Raw genomic sequence first — 19,492 nt, 5'->3', positions numbered from 1 at the left:
TTTCCCAAACATAATAATGATATGTAAAGGAAAATAATATTCTTGAACAATTTTTTCATATTCGTTTTCACCCCAAACATGAACTAAAAGGTTTTGTTATTTTACACCCACTTATATCTGAAGCATGTCTACGTATAAACTCTTGTGCAAAAGCTCACTCTGCAAAGTAAACAGAAGCAGGGGCTGCTCTGACGAAGGTCACGGGCCCTCCTACTCCTCTCCCACCTGTCATCTCATCCCCAGCTTCCCCTCGCCCTTACAGCCTGTTCTCTGCACAGCCACAGCGGCTTTTCATAGACGCCCGGGGGCTCCACAGAGCACAGGCTGGCACCACTGCTCCAAGCTCTTTCTCACAACCAGTTCTGTATGAGAACTAGACTGCACAGTCTGAAGATAAAGTCTCTGCCAGGGACCTGACCTTCTGTACTGCAGATAAAGCAGAGATCCATGTTTCAATAATCGGGGAGTCCTAAGTAAAGCCGACCTGCGTCTGAGCGTTAGAAGCCTGCATGAAAGGCCACCCCACTTTCGTTTCCGAAACAGCTAACCTGAAAATCTCAGCGTTTTCCCGTACGTGTATATGTACACATACATATGCACATATATACACACATCCATGCACATAGTCTCTTGAGTACACCGAGAGGTAATACTGAAGTAGTCAACCTGGCCCCGGAATGACTGACTTTTCTTATGCATGAATCTGTTCCTTTTCCTCAGGTCGATGACAGCATTCAGAGGAGACAGCAAAGTTATGAAATTGTTTGCAAAACACATAAAGGTAAGCAAAGGCCGGTGGTTCTTGGTGGGAGATGTTAGTGATTTTTAAGGGCCACTTTTAGACCTCGCCTTTTTCTCTTCAACCTTTTCTTTTCTCCTTAGCAAGCATTTTCTTTGATGCCTCCTCTCTAACATTTAACACCCATTTTGGTTTCCTTCGCATTCCCTGCCTCTGCGTACCCAGCACGCCCCACGGCAGTCACGCTCCTCCGTGCCCCAAGACTCTTCTACAGAAGCTGAGCTGGGACCCCTGGATTCTTTGAAGATTTTCCAGTTTTCTTCTATCTTGACATTAACATTCTTTGCCCTAGAAGCTGACCCTAAACAACGGTAGCCCATTTGCTTTTTAACTTTCTTAACTTTTAGATCAGCGGTTCTCAACCTGTGGGTCGCGACCCCGGCGGGGGTCGAACGACCAAAACACAGGGGTTGCCTAAAGCCACAGGTTGAGAACCTAAGTTTTAGATGAAATTCTCTAACTCTAACTTGGCACTTGTAATTAAAAAGGAGTTTCTGGACCCAATTTCCAACATGTGGAGGGGATACTTTCTCACACATCCAAGAAATGCTCCGGACACCGGCTTGATGTCCTACAATTGAATTCGGTTCTGACATTATTTACCTGCAGGTTCCTCAGATTCTGCAGGTTCGGGGTTCAGTCCTACAAGACTGCACACACACCCCCTACCACCAACCTCAGACACCAGTCGCAAGCCCAGGCTGTTACCCGCGTTTCTGACCAACTTGTTAGACCAGAGGTTCCCCCAGCCCCTTCCTTGGATTCAATTAATTTGCTAGAGCAGCTCACAAAACTCGGAGAAACATTGTACTGACTAGGTCACTGGCTCGTTAGGAAGAGCCAGATGGAAGAGATGCTCGGGGCACGTTGCGGGCAGTGGTGTGGGCTTCCTCGCCTCTCCAGTCACTCCACTCTTCCCGATCGCCACGTGTTCGCTGACCCGGAAGTCCTTCAAACCCCTTCCTACTCCCTCCTCTCGGGTTTTTTATGGAGACTTCGACACATAGGCATGATTACTGAAATCACTGGTCATTTGGCAATTGATTCAACCTTCAGCCCCTCTCCCCTCCCTAGAGGTTGGGGATCTGGACGATCATTACCTTGTCGAATCTCCTGGAACCAGTCCTCATTCACAAGTGCTTCCAAAAGTCGTCTCATTCATTCAAATACCTAAAGATAGCTTCATCACCCCAAACATTTAGGAAATTGGAAGGACTTGGGGAGTTGTGAGTCAGACACTGTGGAGGAAGGCGACATTTCTGTGAGAAATATATTTTGGTAGTCTGCCTCAATGTCACACTTTTCTTTATTCTCTTCTGTCTTGGAATAGGTCCAGGAGCAGGTCAAGTTGCTGGAGAAGCGTGCGGTGCACCTGGGTGTGGGGACTCCGGGGAGGATTAAAGAACTCGTTAAACAAGGTACTAACATAGCCAGTGAGTCTCTTCTGAGCTGAGAGCTTGCCTTCCCCCCATGTGAGCTTTGGGGTGCCACATGTGTGATGTAGTGAAAGCAGCTCTCTATGTTTCCACCAGGAGGTGGAAACTCAGCCCTTAGTCTCTAAAGGCAGCCGGCAGGTGTACTGGAGTAGGGAACGATACGGACTGTGGCAAACTGCAGCACAGTTAAATCTCAGTCACTTTCAGCAGGTTAGTGGATCCACAGTTAATTCCATCAGTTTGCTCCATCTGGCATCCGTAGAGCCGGACGTGGTAGTATTTCCCTCTCCCTTAACTGAGTCTTGGTTCCCCAAGACTCCCATCCCACTTGAGAGCTGGTATGTAAAATGTGTTGAAACAAAAATGCTGTTTTTGTGGATGAAATTCCGGTATTCTAGAATATTTCTTTAAAATACATTTCTCTTTTAATGCTTTACCCAGAAAGTATTCCAGACAATATCTACCTGCTAACCTGCTGATGATCTTATTACCCGTTCTAGCTTCCAGACAGATTAAAGATTTCTTGTCAATACTCATTTTCAAATTACTTCTTTACAATAGCAATAGAACACTGTTTTATAACTGACAGGAGTTATTGTGTTCCTCAGTATAGCAACTCAGTATAGAGATGGTCTTTTGCCAGGAAACCAATGAAAACTAACAATACTACTGTTTCTCTCCAGATAAAAGCCACCAGGGTTAAATGAACACACTGTGTACAGAGTCCTGTGCAACTTCAAGTAACAAACTGAAGGCCCCAGATGAGGAAGGGAAACAAAATATGTTTTGAGTTCCTGTTTGTTCTTAGCAGTATGCTAGACATGCTTACACTTATCTTATCTAGTACCCATGTCAGCCTTGAGGCTGGTGTTCTTATTTCTTACGAGAGAAAATTAAAGTTCCCAAGGGTTAGGTGGCCCTTTCAAACTCATTCAGTCCTAGGCCTTCCTGGTTCCTGAACCTTTCCCACTCAGGGAGCTCCTGATCCCATTGATGAGAAAAGTGCACATAGAATTAGACTGACAATACAGGACAGTAAGGGCCAAGGGCCAAGTGAGCACTTCTGGGCCCTAGAGGAGTTGAAGCGAGGGAGAGGTTGATGTGGCAGCTGAACCTGCAAGGAAAGCTTCGCAGAGGAAAGAGTGTTTCTCTGGTCTCTTAAGTATGGGGACCATGAGACTAGGATCTTTGAAGTATGCAGGTGTGAGGAGAGCATTCAGGAATGGGAGCAGAGCTCAGTCAGAGGGAAGGCAGAGAGGCACGTGGTATATATGGAGGAGACGATACGTAAGCAATACCGTGATGGGTTTAAGAGCCCTTTTGATGGACTCGGACCTCCCGCTTGAGATCCCAGGTCCAGCAACTTACCATACATGCTCTGTGACCTTGGGAAGTTACTTAACCTTTCTAAACCCGCTTCTCTGTCGGAATGACAGAGTTGGTCAAAGGATCATTATGAAAATTAAATGCCAATAAGGAGCTGAACACAGTGAGGGTCATACTTCAAGAACTCGGCAAGTACTAGTTGTTATTTTTATTAAAGAAACCCCCTCTCTTATTTGGAGACTTTGTGGGCTATGCTAGCTAGTGATTCAACTGGAAAAAAAAAAGTCAGATTATTCAGGGAGGACCTTGAACAGTAAGCCAAGGCATGTGAATTTTTGTCTTGTGACTCTAAAAGGGCGACGAAAATGAAGGGACGGATGAGAGGTGCTCATAGTCCACCTGTGAGACACAGAGTCGAGAGAGCTCAGCTGGACAGCAGGAGAGGCCGGGGCACTGCCTGTCCCCCAGCTCCTAGCAAAAACCTCAGCTCCCTCTCCTTGGACTACGGGGTGTTGTCTATATGTCACCAGCCCTGATGCAATAGAGCCACTCTTTTTCGTATATAAAAGACAGAGAGAAAATAGAGCTGTACAGATTGTCAAAGTTAAATTTCTACAAAGTTGTGAGAACTCATTATGAAACATTGTTTCATTGAAGGAGTGGGAAAATCATTTATAATACTAATAAAAATAACTTTTACTTCCAATTCTGGTTGGATAAATGATTTACTATTCATTAATCACAGGTGTTATACTACATAGAAAGTGCTTAAAGAGAGCAATTCTAGACTCTAGAAACTGAAAGTCTAACAAAGACAAATGGCACATGACTCATTTTACGTAGCTCTTTATGACTTTAGATATTTATACGTGTGATATATATATATATATTTTTTTTTTTTTTTTTTTTTTTGCATTTTTCTGAAGCTGGAAACAGGGAGAGACAGTCAGACAGACTCCCGCATGCGCCCGACCGGGATCCACCCGGCACGCCCACCAGGGGGCGACGCTCTGCCCACCAGGGGGCGATGCTCTGCCCATCCTGGGCGTTGCCATGTTGCGACCAGAGCCACTCTAGCGCCTGGGGCAAAGGCCACAGAGCCATCCCCAGCGCCCGGGCCATCTTTGCTCCAATGGAGCCCTGGCTGCGGGAGGGGAAGAGACAGAGAGGAAGGCGCGGCGGAGGGGTGGAGAAGCAAATGGGCGCTTCTCCTATGTGCCCTGGCCGGGAATCGAACCCGGGTCCTCCGCACGCTAGGCCGACACTCTACCGCTGAGCCAACCGGCCAGGGCCTACGTGTGATATATTAAAGAGAGTTCCAGATATCAAATATCTCAGGACATTGAGATCTATACAATTATAGACAGAATGGTATTGTTTTAATTTTAAAATGAAGGGAAATTTCTGACCATAAAAGCCTTTGAAAAATGCAAATAGGTACAGAAAAGAAAATAGTACACTTTAGAGATAATCTGTTAATATTGAATATATTTCCTTTTAGTCTTTTTTCTATATATTTCATATATTTTTACAAGGAGAATTCATACTGTATATCATAACTTTATGACCTACTATTTTCATGTAATGTATCTCATGAGGACTTTCCTTGTCGTGAAATAGTTTTAATATTTTATTTTTAGTGGCTATATAATATGCTATTGTAAAGTTAGGTTTTTTTCCAGTTTTATTGAGATATGATTGACATACACATTGTATCAGTTCAAGATATACAACATAGTGATTCAATATACATATATATCGCAAAATGATTACCATAGTAAGTTTAAGTTAACATCAGTCACCTCACATAGTTCCCTTTTTTTTTTTAGTAAGAAAGAGGATGGGGGGAGGGAGAGAGATGAGAAGCATCAACTTATCGTTGTGGCACCTTAGTTGTTCATTGATTGCGTCTCATATGTGCCTTGATGGGGGGGAGGGGGCTCCAGCTGAACAAGTGACCCCTTGCTCAAGCCAGTGGCCCAGGGCTCAGGCCAGCAACCTTGGGCCTCAAGCCAGCGACCATAGGATCATGTTGATAACCTCATGCTCATGCTCCAGCCTGTGAGCCCACACTCATGCTGGTGAGCCCACACTCAAGCTGGCAACCTTGAGATTTTGAACCTGGGACCTCAGCGTCCCAGGCAAGGCTCTATCCACTGTGCCTCCACTGGTCAGGCAGTTATATATTTTTTTTCTTGTGATGAGAATTTTTAAGATCTACTCTCTTAGCAACTTTCAAATGTACAATTGTTAACTCTAGCCACCATGCATACATTACATCACCAGAGCTTATTTATCTTATAACTGGAAGTTTTTACCTTTTGACCATCTTCACCCGTTCCCCTCATCCTCATCTCTGTCAGCCACCAGTCTGTTCTCTGTATCAGTGAGCACAGTTTTAGACTCCACATATAAGTGAGATCACAGAATATCTGTCTTTGTCTGATTTATTTCACTTAATGTGGAGCCCTTTAGATTCATCCATGTGATTGCAAAAGACAGGATTTTCTTCTTTTTTGGCTGAATAATATTCTATTCTATATTTATATCACTTCTTTTGACCTTTCATTCATGGATGAACAGTTTGATTGGTTTTATGTCTTGGCTATAATGCTGTAGTGAACATGGGGCTAGAGATATATTTCTGAGATAGTGATGTTATTTTCTGTGGTTATATACCCAGAAATGGGATAGCTGGATCATATGGTAGTTATCTTTTTAATGTTTTGAGGAACTTCCATACTGTTTTACATAGTGGCTGCAACAGTTTTTGTTCCCGCTATCAGGGTACAGGGGTTCCCTTTTCTCAATGGCCTTGCCAACACTTGTTATCTTTTGTCTTTTTTTTTTTTTTTTTTTTTTTTATTTTTCTGATGTGAGAAGCAGGGAGGCAGAGAGACAGACTCCCACATGCGCCCAACCGGGATCCATCCGGCATGCCCACCAGGGGATGATGCTCTGCCCATCTGGGGCTTTGCTCCATTGCAACTGGAGCCATTCTAGCACCTGAGGCAGAGGCCATGGAGCCATCCTCAGTGTCCGGGCAAACTCTGCTCCAGTGGAGCCTTGGCTGCAGGAGGGGAAGAGAAAGACAGAGAGGAAGGGAGAGGGGGAAGGGTGGAGAAACAGATGGGCTCTTCTCCTATGTGCCCTGGTCAGGAATTGAACCCGGGACTTGCACACGCCACACCAATGCTCCCTCCACTGAGCCAACCGGCCAGGGCCTATCTTTTGTCTTTTTTTTCCTTTTTTTTTTTTTTTTTTTTTTTTTTCATTTTTCTGAAGCTGGAAACGGGGAGAGACAGTCAGACAGACTCCCGCATTCGCCCGACCGGGATCCACTCGGCACGCCCACCATGGGGCAACGCTCTGCCCACCAGGGGGCGATGCTCTGCCCATCCTGGGCGTCGCCATGTTGCGACCAGAGCCACTCTAGCGCCTGAGGAAGAGGCCACAGAGCCATCCCCAGCGCCCGGGCCATCTTTGCTCCAATGGAGCCTTGGCTGCGGGAGGGGAAGAGAGAGACAGAGAGGAAAGCACGGTGGAGGGGTGGAGAAGCAAATGGGCGCCTCTCCTGTGTGCCCTGGCCAGGAATCGAACCCGGGTCCTCCGCACGCCAGGCCGACGCTCTACCGCTGAGCCAACCGGCCAGGGTCTTTTGTCTTTTTGATAACAGATTTGAAGTGATACCTCATTGTGGTTTTGATTTGCATTTCCCTGATGATGAGTGATGTTCAGTATCTTTTCATGTACTTTTTGGCCATTTGGATGTCTCCTTTGGAAAAATTTCCATTCAGTTCCTCTCCCCATTTTTAAATCAGATTATTTTTTTTGAGGGGGGGGGTATTTTTGCTATCAAGTTATATTAGTTCTTTTTATATTTTGTATATAAACCTAAGTTAGATTTTTTTTTTTATAATTCTATTAGGGTTGAATATTTACATTGTTTCTTATTTTTAGCTATTATAAATAATACTGCATGATCATCTTAGTGAGTAACTATCAATTTATTTAAATTTGTGATGTTTTATTGGATTATGTCATAGAAGGAAAGTTATTTTATCAAATAGGAAGCATTGTAAAGCTTCTATTCTATAATGCTATAAAGCCAGTAGCCACGGCCACCATCACAGCTGCCTGGCCCATGCAGGTTCACATTTGACTTGGACAGATAGTAATGGAACAACGAAGCCAAGAACTGGCAGGCCATTACCTTTAATCCTAGCTCACACCCCACGGGCGAGAAATACACACAATGGGAAAACACTTCCCTTTCCATTCATAGCTCCCAAAGCCACTGACTCATCGGAGTATTCCTGGGATCAAAGATTTCTACCTCACCAGCCTTATTCATCTCTATTCCCCATCTCCTTCTTTCTGCACAAACTCTGCACAAACTGGCTTCTCCTTCAGCACTCCACTATTTGGCTGCCTCTCCTCCGCAATGCTGATGGCAGGAACCAAATGAGAGCATCCTCTGTCTGCCTTATTTTATAGTGTAGAAATTAAAACCTTTAAGCCTATATACAAATAAGGAAATCTGATACAAAGCCACTTATCTGAGCCATAAATGGGATTCCTCATAAGAATGTACCACCCCACATCATGCAACAATCAAGGGTGAGAGGAAAAGCTTAGTTTTGAAAAGATCTTAGTATGAAAAGGGTGAGAAAGGCTTAGTCTTAAAACTAAGCCTTAGGCTATAAGGACCTTGCCAGCCTACAGCCTGTCCCCCACACCCAAGGCAAACTATAAGCGAGCAAACATATACATCATATTTACCAACTTCTTTGACTAACAAATGCCCAGTTGCCTTCTAGAGAGGTTGTATTTGTTTGCTTTGCCAACAGCAGTGAAATATTTTTAAGGGAAGCCTATCAACCCATTGTCTTTATTTATTGTTTTTAATTTTTCAGAGTTTTAAGTAAGAAGCATTACAATTATAAGGAGCCTGAAAAATTGTTTTGTGCAGAGAGGGAAATATTAAAAGAATCGCAGAAAAGTTGAAGGGAAGTGCTGCGGTTTGTAAAGAAAGGCTCCGGTGTTGCACTGCGTGGGGCAGTGGGAGGAAAACGTCGGGCATGAGAAGAGTCACTGTGCCCCCTCTGCGGCCTCTGAGGGGCCGACCACCCCTGAGGTCCCCTGGGACCCGCACTCCATTAGTGTCTGTAGACGGACAGGAAGACAGTGGGGATGGAGTCCTTAAGTGGTTTTCCAGTCTCCTCAAAGGATAACGGCCTTTGAATATGGTCCATTTACCTTTGTGATAAGGTGCCAAGAAACTATAAAACTTAGCTTTAGCAACGCCATTTTAAAGAGGAAAAGTCAGGCCTCTTACCCCCTCCTTTCTGTGAAGAAAGGAAAGAGAAGAATGCAGGAGGAAGGGCTTGCAAGGACAACTGGGTCAGCTAAGTCATAATTTAACTCCAGAGCAAGGAAGATGGAACTTATCCGAGAATCCCTTCAGTTCTCTTAAAAACCTTTAGGGCAGTGGTTCTCAAAGTGTGCGCCAGGGCACACTGGTGCACCCTAGAAGATTTCCAGGTGCGCCCTATGGTATTCCAGAGAAATATGTACCTATTGGGGACCAAAAAACCAATAGGGTTTTTGGAGTTTAGATTTTTGGGGGACAGAGGTGTGGGGAATTGGCTGTAAGCTGACAGTCTGCCCAACCACCCACCTCACTTGCCTGATTAGGTTGCAAAAGGCTGTTAAGCTGTGGTGCTGGATTGTTTACACTACCCCCCATGTTCCCCAGAAAGACTGGAGGCAAGTTTCTTCTATCTTTCGTTTGGTGTAAAGTTAAGATGATATGTATGGTGGGGGTTTTTTGCACTCAACACAAGAGTAAAAAGAGAGGAATTCTTCAATGTATTGACAAGGAAATGAGAGTTTACCTTTCAAATATGTAAGGCCAGTAGCCGTGGCCACCATCACAGCCGCCTGGCCAATGCAGGTTCACATTTGATTCAGACAGATGGTAATGAAACAATGGAGCCAAGAACTGATGAGCCATTACATATAATCCTAGCTCGCACCCAGTGGGTGAGAAATACACACAGTGGGAAGACACTTCCCTTTCCATTCAGGGCTCCCAAAGCCACTGACTCATCTGAGTATTTCTAGAATCAAAGGTTTCTAGCTCACCAGCCTTATTCACCTCTGTTCCCCATCTCCTTCTCTCTGCACAAACTCTGCACAAACTGGCTTCTCCTTCAGTACTCTGCCATCTTGGCTGCCTTTCTGCTGCAATGCTAATTTCAGGAACCGAGAGAGCAAGCCCCCAGTCTGCTCCATTTTATAGTGTAGAAATCAAAACCTTTAAGCCAATACAGTGATACCTTGAGATACGAGTTTAATTCGTTCTGTAACCGAGCTCGTAAGTCAGCCAACTCGTATATCAAACAAATGTCTCCCATTTAAAATAACTGAAATAGCCTGACCAGGCAGTGGCGCAGTGGATAGAGCGTCGGACTGGGATGTGGAAGGACCCAGGTTCGAGACCCTGAGGTCGCCAGCTTAAGCGTGGGCTCATCTGGTTTGAGCAAGGCTCACCAGCATGAGCCCAAGGTCACTGGCTCAAGCAAGGGGTTACTCGGTCTGCTGAAGGCCTGCGGTCAAAGCACATATGAGAAAGCAATCAATGAACAACTAAGGTGTCTCAATGCGCAACGAAAAACTAATGATTGATGCTTCTCATCTCTCCGTTCCTGTCTGTCTATCCCTATCTATCCCTCTCTCTGACTCTCTCTCTCTGTGTCTCTGTAAAAAAAAAAAAAAAACAACAACAAAACAACAACTGAAATAGAGTTAATCCATTCCAGCCCTGTGAAACATCCCCAAACCATCCTAAATTATGAAAAAAGACGTTTTTAATTAAGAAACACACATATATACTTTACCAATGCATAACAAAATATATGAAATTTAAAAAAGTGTTATTTAGTACTATATTCTTATCTTGGAGACAGACGAGTGCGGCTAACAGAGGTGAATGGTGGAGGAGGAGGGAGGGAGGAAGGGATGCAGGCACTGTAGACACGTAAACTAAAACTGCACTTTCTTAACACTAAATGTAAACTAAAACTGCATTTTCTTTACTTTAAACAAAACTAAAACTGCACTTTCTTTACTTAAAATAAAACCACAAAAACTTAATTGTAAAATAATGCACTTTCTTAACTTGAAACTTAACCTAAGCTTAACATTACATATTTTTCATTTAATCATCACCTGTTTTTGCCTTTTTGGCTGCACTTTTGGCACTTTTACTTGCAGGACTTTTGTATAAAAAATCTATCCAAAGAGGTTTGTTTTTGCCTGCCTGCCTGCCTTTTAAAAGGTTACGGAAATGTGACAAACAAGTGTCATTAAAAAGCGCTGAAGCACGACCAGCTGAAACTTTTCCTGGGTGTTTCTTTTCAGTGAAGCTTGAAAGCTTCTCCCATGTTGCCAGCATGTCTTTAATTTCACTTGTAGAAATCACTTCCTCCGACTCTACCTCCTCCTCACTACTAATCTCTTGCAGAAGCTCCGTATATTGCATCATCTGTAGCTCCTTCAACTCCTCAGTTTAGAGTTCCTCATCGTGTTCCTCAACGAGCTCATTTACGTCACCCTCATCTACCTCCAGACCCATCGACTTTCCGAGGGACACAATCTCCTCCAACTGTTCTACCTCGGTCTCAGTCTCTGGTTCGAATCCTTCGAAGTCCCTATCCGCAACAACATCAGGCCATAACTTTTTTCATGCTCAGTTCAAGGTTCTTCTTGTAACCTCTTGCCATGCCAAGTCAATAATGCATAAACATATCACGATGTTGTAGGTATCTTTCCAAAACTCTTGAAGGGTTAGAATTGTATTCTCAGTCACCTCAAAGCAGTAGCAGAACAAGTGCTTTGTGTAAAGCTTTTTAAAGTTGGAAATGACCTGCTGATCCATAGGTTGCAAGACTGAAGTTGTGTTGGGTGGGAGGTAGAGGACTTTTATGAATTTGAACTCACTGAGAATGTCATCTTCAAGACCAGGTGGGTGGGCTGGAGCATTTTCAAGAATTAGTAATGCTTTCATTGGGAGTTTATTTTCTCAAAGATATTTCTTCACTGCAGGACCAAAGACGAGATTTACCCATTCAATAAAAAACTGCCACATAACCCATGCCCTAGCATTGGCATGCCACATAACCTGCAGTTTTTCTTTAAGAATCTTGTGAGTCTTAAAGGCTCAAGGATTTTCAGAATGATACACTAGCAGTGGCTTTACTTTACAATCACCGCTAGCATTAGCACACAATGCAAGGGTCAGATGGTCCTTCATGGTTTTATGGCCTGGCAGCTTCTTCTCCTCTGCCATGATGGAAGTTCTCCGGGGCATTTTTTTCAAAACAATCTTGTTTTGTCACAGTTGAACACTTGTTGGGGGATGTAGCCTTCCTTTGCGATAAGCGCAGCAAAACGTGTGATGTACTCCTCAGCTGCCTTAACGTCAGCACTCACAGCTTCACCATGCCTCACCACCGAGTGGATGCCAGATCTCTTGAAAATTTCAAACCAGTCGTGACTTGCCTTAAACATATCTTCTGCTGTGTCTTTTGAGGTTGATGGTTCTTTCTTCTTCAAGTCGCCGTAAATAACATGCCTTTTCACATATTACAGTCTCCATCACTGTATCTTCTGCCAGCTCTTTCTCTTTCATCCACACCAGCAGAAGCTTCTCCATTTCTTCATGGATATTTATCCTTAATTGGACAGAATTGTAGTTCCTTTCACTGGATATGTGCTTTTGATGGCATCCTTTTGTTTAAAGATGGTACAAATTGTAGCTGTATTGCAGTCGTACAGCCTTGCCAGTTCAATCACTCGTACACCACGCTCATGTTTTTCTATTATTTCTTGCTTTACTTCTATCAACATCATTCTCTTCGTCTCACCACTGTCCTTTACACTCACTTTCTTCGGCCCCATGATAGCACACAAAAAAGTTAGTAAAAAATGCAAAAATGATGGAAGAACGAGTGTAGCACACAAGATTTGACTTGATTCTGAGGTTAACACATGAGAAAGAACGAGATGCTGGTGTTGTGCTGCTGATACTGGACCCATGCACCAACACACCAACTAGCGGCAGCTTCCCGAATCACGATTTGTATCTCAGAATTTCACTCGGATCTCAAACAAAAATACGGACAGAGTCGCAGCTCGTATCTTTAAAAAAAAAATTCATATGTTGGTCTGCTTGTATCTCAAGGTACCACTGTATACGAATAAGAAAGTCTCTGATACAAAGTCACTTATCTGAGGCATAAATGGGATTCCTCATAAGAGTGCACCACCCCACATCATGCAACAGTCAAGGGTGTGGGGAAAAGCTTAGTGTTGAGAAGTTCTTAGTATTAAAAGGTGGGAAAACTAAGCCTCAGGCCCGTGATGGCAAACCTTTTTATAAAAACTGCCCATTTTTGCAGTGCTGGTCAACCTAGTGCCTCCCGCCCACTAGTGGGCGTTCCAGCTTTCATGGTGGGCAGTAGTGGAGCAACCAAATCCTACAGATTTGAGTTTGTCTTAGTCCCCTGTAGTCACCAGCCAATAAACTCCTCAAAAATTCATCTGGATTTGATGTCTTTGTGAAATTCGCTGGTCACTTTACAACATCGTAACCTCCTTTTCTGCCTAAAATTAACCTCCCTACCCTGTCCTCATCCTTTTGCCCACTCCCCTCCTCAATCATGTGGACTCTGGTAGACTCAATTCCTCCGAGGGGCCACTCCCTCAAAATGCAGGAATCTTGTCAAATCCCTGTCAGAAATGAAACTTCGCCCTCCCAGGCTTCCTGGAGGCTTTGGATGAATGAGTCTTGGCCAGCATGTGAGCACTTGATAAGCTTAGCAAGAGCAGCTTCCCAGCTCCTCAGAATCAGTGATGAGATTACAAGGGAGCAAGTCTAAGCCCTGCATTTGTTTTCCATCAGGTAGAGTGTCCCAGGAGAGCCCAAGCTCTGCGTCGATCAGGCGTCCCTGATTTGACTTCCCCGTGCAGTGGGACACTCCTGCTTATTAGCAGGGCTGGCAGCCTCTTCGAGACTACTCTTGAGGCGGTTATGAGGATGCTACTGTTAAGTGTCAACATGACCGACACACAAATTAGTTGCAATAATCACACAGGCAATTTATTACTCACAGATCCTTTTGGCGTGCCTGGGTACAGCTTAAGGGGGCCCGGTCAGCGTGCTCCTCCCGTCTGGCTTTGGTCAGAGCTCAGAGCGGTGTGCAGACAGTCCATGTTCACGTCGGAGTCTGGGCGACTACTGCAGCAGGGGGCCCCTCAGCTTTAGTACCTTTTCTGGCCAACGCATTCTAACAGGTGTCAATCTACAAGATTATCACCTCAAACCACCTTTTTGGGAGTTCCTCGCAGGGAACTCCCTTTATGTCAATCTACTGAAATGTTTACATTAAATCACTTTTTAAGATGTTCTTATTTTCATTAATTTACAAAGTTAATGTAAATAACACCAAGCCACTTCTTATCAATGTATAACTTCACACACACATACTAACTGGGCTCCGCTTGTAAGTCAGTCTGTTTATCACATTACAGAGTTATGGCACTAAGCCACTATATTAATTCCTATCCAATTGGCAAAATTTTACTAATTATTTTAATATCCTTTTAATTACTTTTATATATCTTCCATATTTTTATATTTCTATATATTTAATTACTATAACCTTATATTACTACAACATAGAGAAGTATTTAATTGCAGAGATTAGTTACTCCAATAGAATACAGCAAATAAGACAAAAAGCAACCAGGAGAAGAGTCGTTTTTATTAGCTTATGTCATGAAGTCTTCACTGCAGTAACTCTCTCCCTGTCCCTTTCAGGTGGTCTTGATTTGAACCCCTTAAAGTTTCTGGTGTTTGACTGGAATTGGAGAGATCAGAAGCTGAGGAGAATGATGGACATCCCTGAGGTACCGTGTAACCAGCAATTGCCTTTAATCATTTTTTTTTATTTGAACTTAAGTTTAAATACGGCAATAGTCTTTGACATGGGAGCCAGCACTCTCTGGCCTTTGACAGTTACTCTCAAGTATACAGAGGCCTCTCACCCCTGACACACAGCCGTACCCTCTCCACGTGTTTCATAGGAATCAGCCTGGTTTCTTCCCTCAGTGACCGATGGCTTCTGCCGTACCAGGGGCCATGTCTTTTTTTTTTTTTTTTTTTTGTATTTTTCTGAAGCTGGAAATGGGGAGAGACAGTCAGAGTCAGACAAACTCCGCATGTGCCCGACCGGGATCCACCCGGCACGCCCACCACGGGCAACGCTCTGCCCACCAGGGGGCGATGCTCTGCCCCCTCCAGGGCATCACTCTGCCGTGACCAGAGCCACTCTAGCGCCTGGGGCAGAGGCCAAGGAGCCATCCCCAGCACCCGGGCCATCTTTGCTCCAATGGAGCCTTGGCTGTGGGAGGGGAAGAGAGAGACAGAGAAGAAGGAGGGGGGGGTGGAGAAGCAGATGGGCACTTCTCCTCTGTGCCCTGGCCGGGAATCAAACCCGGGTCCCCCGCATGCCAGGCCGACACTCTACCGCTGAGCCAACCAGCCAGGGCCCCAGGGGCCGTGTCTTTACTGGACCTCTGAGGAACAGGAAGACCTGGAGGGTGTGGCACATTTCCCATTGCCTTAGAGACACGGTCCCCTTTGCTTCTCCTCCCTCGAAGTGCATTTAGAGGTGGGGCACAGACTTGCCTCATTGCCCACATGTCTACATCCCCTAAAACCGAGTTACTTTATTTAGAAAGCCATTTTGGTTTTGGAGGATGGGGGAATTTTTTATGTCTCTGTGGATGAAAACTGGCTGTCTTTGTTGGCACCACATTAGCTCATTGTATGGCCAGTAGCCACGGCCACCATCACAGCCGCCTGGCCCACACAGGTTCGCATTTGATTTGGACAGACGGTAATGAAACAATGAAGCCAAGAACTGTGGACCATCATATTTATCCTAGCTTGCACCCGGCGGGGAAGAAATACATACAGTGGTGCCTGACCAGGTGGTGGTGCAGTGAATAGAGTGTCGGACTGGGATGCAGAGGACCCAGGTTTGAGACCCCAAGGTCTCCAGCTTGAGTGCGGGCTCATCTGGTTTGAGCAAAAGCTCACCAGCTTGGACCCAAGGTCGCTGGCTTGAGCAAGGATTACTCGGTCTGCTGAAGGCCCACAGTCAAAGCACATATGAGAAAGCAATCAATGAACAACTAAGATGTTGCAACGTGCAACGAAAAACTAATGATTGATGCTTCTCATCTCTCTCCGTTCCTGTCTGTCTGTCCCTACCTATCCCTCTCTGTGACTCTCTCTCTGTCTCTGAAAAAAAAAAAAAAAAAAGAAATACACACAGTGAGAAAACACTTCCTTTTCCATTCAGGGCTCCCAAAGCCACTGACTTATCCAAGGTTCCTAGAATCAAAGGTTTCTACCTCACCAGCCTTTTTCACCTCTGTCCCCCATCTCCTTCTCTCTGCACAAACTCTGCACAAACTGGCTTCTCCTTCAGCACTCCACCATCTTGGCTGCTTCTCCTCTCCTCCATGTGGTCTTTCTCTGCTGTCTCCTCTAATGCTAATCTCAGGAACGGAGAGAGAGCAAGCTCCCAGTCTGCCCCATTTTATAGTGTAGAAATCAAACGTTTAAGCCAATATACAAACAAGGAAGTCTCTGATACAAAGTCATTTAGGGTGGGAAAGGCTTAGTCTTAAAACTAAGCCTTAGGCTATAACAACCCTGCCTGCTTACAGCCTGTCTCCCACACCCAATGCAAACTATAAGCGAGCAAACTTATATATTTGCAAATTTATTTGACCAACACTCATTATATATTTATGAAAGTAATTTATTATGATCAGAATGTGAAAAAAATTGATTTGCCACCCATCATGTTACAGTAGGACTAACTTTTGAATCTAGCCAATCGTTTACAAGTAACTGTTGGAGAGAAAAGGATTTGTGCAGTAGTAAACATGGCTGCCAGTCACCCAGGAATGCATCATGGCAATACTAACTAGCGAAGAGGCTTGGCATTACTCCTCTAACCGTGCCGAATGAATTAATTCACCACATAACACTATATTCCCAGAACGTTGAGACAATTTTCTGTTTCCTGCACATACTTGTATCCACACATGCACGCACACACACTCTTTCACTGTCCCCTGAATTGACTTTTTTTTTAAACTGGTTTACCAATTTGATGTCTAGCACATGAGGCCATATTTATTTCAGTTTTAATGTTAAATCTGAGTAATCCCCTACCAGTTTTCTAATCACAATACTAAGGATAAAGAGTCACAAAAAACCCTTGTTGCCTAGCCAGGCGGTGGCGCAGTGGATAGAGCGTAGGACTGGGATGTGGAAGGACCCAGGTTCGAGACCCCGAGGTCACCAGCTTGAGCGTGGGCTCATCTGGTTTAAGCAAAAGCTCACCAGCTTGGACCCAAGCTCACTGGCTCGAGCAAGGGGTTACTTGGTCTGCTGAAGGCCCACGGTCAAGGCACATATGAGAAAGCAATCAATGAACAACTAAGGTGTCACAACGCGCAATGAAAAACTGATGATGCTTCTCATCTCTCTCCGTTCCTGTCTGTCTGTCCTTGAGTATCCCTCTCTCTGACTCTCTCTCTCTCTGTCTCTGTAAAAAATAAAAAAATTAAAATTAAAAAATTTTAAAAAGCCCTTGTCACCCATAGTTATCATGTTGATGTCATTGTTAGCAGTTATTCTATATCGAAATATTGTGTATAATGTGGAAACATTTTGGATAGCTTTGTATGAGATTTTATTCTGATTGGCTGCAAACAAAAGGCACTTTAATGAAACTGATGTTTTAAAAAATACCTCTTCCTTTGCTTGTGTGAATACTCCATCTCTGAATATAATATGGGTTAGGATTTTTGCTGTCCCTGACTCTGGCCATAACAGCTACATAAGGACCAGGGAGTCCGGGTGGTTGAATTTATTCACCATACCATCTTTTCTTGATCTTAACCTTTTTTTTTTTCTTTTCTCTCATTTAGATAAGAAAGGAGGTTTTTGAACTTCTGGAAATGGGAGTCCTCAGTCTGTGCAAGTCAGAGTCTTTGAAGCTGGGCCTTTTCTAAGTCTTGTGTCCTGACGAAGATGCCAGCTTTCATAGTGGGCTCTGCATCTCGTGTGATGGATGTGGCGCACTGCAGACACTCAGTGAATATCAGCTACTGTTTTATTGTATTAGCTGCATGGATCACTGGGAATGTTTGATAGGGATTCTTTGACCAAAGTGAATCTGTCCTTTGCCAGCTCCCTTTATAATAAAGTATCATCTGCTTGTGTTTCTCCACCCGACTGGCCTGTAATATCACCGTCCAGGAGGAGGGGAAGAACAGCTGGATGACCTGGGGCAAAACGCTTCCCCTCTGGGCCTCAGTTTGATCAGCTGCAAAATGGGTATGGTGTTTCACAGGACTCTTGAGGATTGCATGTGATGGGACAGGAGGAGCAGACTTGTAAACTGTGAAGTCTGGTTTCCGTGTGGAGGCGGCAGTAGTAGGAGCAGCAGGACCTGCAAGGGTGTGTGGCACTTTGTAAACATAGAAGACAACAATATATCTACAAATGTCTTCATCGTTCATTTTAAACTTGTTATTTTGAAATCAAAATAGAAAAACCTTTATAGAAAAGTTACAAAAATAGTACAGAGAATTTCCATCTGCCCTCCCCCCTCCTCCAGCTTCTCCCAATGTTGACATCATTTATCACCATGGTACAGTTATCAAAACTGAGAAATCAATGTTGCTACGGTAGAATTAACTAAACTACAGACTTGATTTGATTTCACCAGTTTTTCCACTGATGTCTGTTTTCTATTTTCTAGTCCAGGATCCAGTCAAGGATCTCACATTGTATTTAATCGCTGCACCTCCTTAGGTTCCTCAGATTGGTGACTGTTCCTCACTCCTTCCTTTGTTTCTTGACCTTGACACTTGTGGAGAGTGCTGGTCAGGTGTCCTGTAGAATGTTCCTCAATTTGAGTTTGTCGATTATTCTCTGAATTTTTTTGGCCAGAATCCCACAGAAGTGACATGACCTTTTTAATGTATGCTAGCAGGGGGTACATTATTTCTGTTGGTCTTATTACTGGTGATGTCACCCTTGTTCACACGGTTATAATGGTGTCTGCTAAATTTTGCCCCTGTGAAGTTACTATTTTTCCCTTTGTAATTAATATTTATCTTGGCGGAAATACTTAGAGGTTACACAGATTTTCTGTTTTCCCTCATAATTTGCCTACTAGTTTTAGCAACACTAGTACTTGCCTGAAACCTTATTACTCTAGTGATTTTTCTGTTTCCCTCGTTTCTTTAGCATTTTCTAATTGGAATTCTTCCATAAGAAAGAGCCGTCTCTTTCTTCCATTTTCTTGTTCAATTGTTTATTTACATCAGCATAGATTTATGAATGCTTATTTTGCTCTTTGGGCTATATATAACTCAATACTACTGGTTTTTAGTTTGATGCTCAAATTCACTTTTTACTTGTTTAAATAACGCTTATTGATTACCCATTCTGTATCAACCTTTCACTTACGTATAGTCTGTCATGTTAAATCATGGACATAGTCCTGAAGGAAAAGTATTATTATTCACATTTTACACATGTTGAAACTGAACCTCAGAAAGGACGTACAGTGGTTTTAAGTAGCAAAACCAGAAGTTCCCAGAACCCTGTGCTCACTTCCGGACACTGTGATTGCCTTGTTAAGGGATTCAGGCTTATAAATCAAGTAAGAGATTTAAAAAAAAAAAAAAAAAAAAGGCAAACAGATGCCACTACTGGTATATGAAATTCCACATTTGAATACTATAAAATTTTAAGTGAGCCCGGCAGTCT

The 19,492-nt window shown here is 43.8% G+C and overlaps 1 protein-coding gene across 6 annotated transcripts in view; it reads left to right on the top strand.

Annotated features, from left to right (window-relative positions):
- CMSS1 (cms1 ribosomal small subunit homolog) overlaps positions 1-17,942 on the top strand; it is a 430,962-nt gene extending 413,020 nt beyond the window's left edge. For all 6 annotated transcript variants that reach the window (XM_066241796.1, XM_066241795.1, XM_066241794.1 and 3 more), the window contains 4 exons: positions 721-781; positions 2,130-2,217; positions 14,447-14,535; positions 17,641-17,942. In XM_066241796.1, coding sequence (XP_066097893.1) covers positions 721-781; positions 2,130-2,217; positions 14,447-14,535; positions 17,641-17,724 — 322 coding nt within the window. In that variant the 3' untranslated portion in view covers positions 17,725-17,942. The remainder of the gene's footprint in view (positions 1-720; positions 782-2,129; positions 2,218-14,446; positions 14,536-17,640) is intronic.
- The last annotated feature ends 1,550 nt before the right edge of the window (positions 17,943-19,492 follow it).

Source organism: Saccopteryx bilineata, chromosome 8, assembly GCF_036850765.1.
Source record: "Saccopteryx bilineata isolate mSacBil1 chromosome 8, mSacBil1_pri_phased_curated, whole genome shotgun sequence".
In the NCBI taxonomy this organism is placed as follows: domain Eukaryota; kingdom Metazoa; phylum Chordata; class Mammalia; order Chiroptera; family Emballonuridae; genus Saccopteryx; species Saccopteryx bilineata.
The sequence above is the reverse complement of the archived record's forward strand: the minus strand, read 5'-3'. Positions and strand labels throughout refer to the sequence as shown.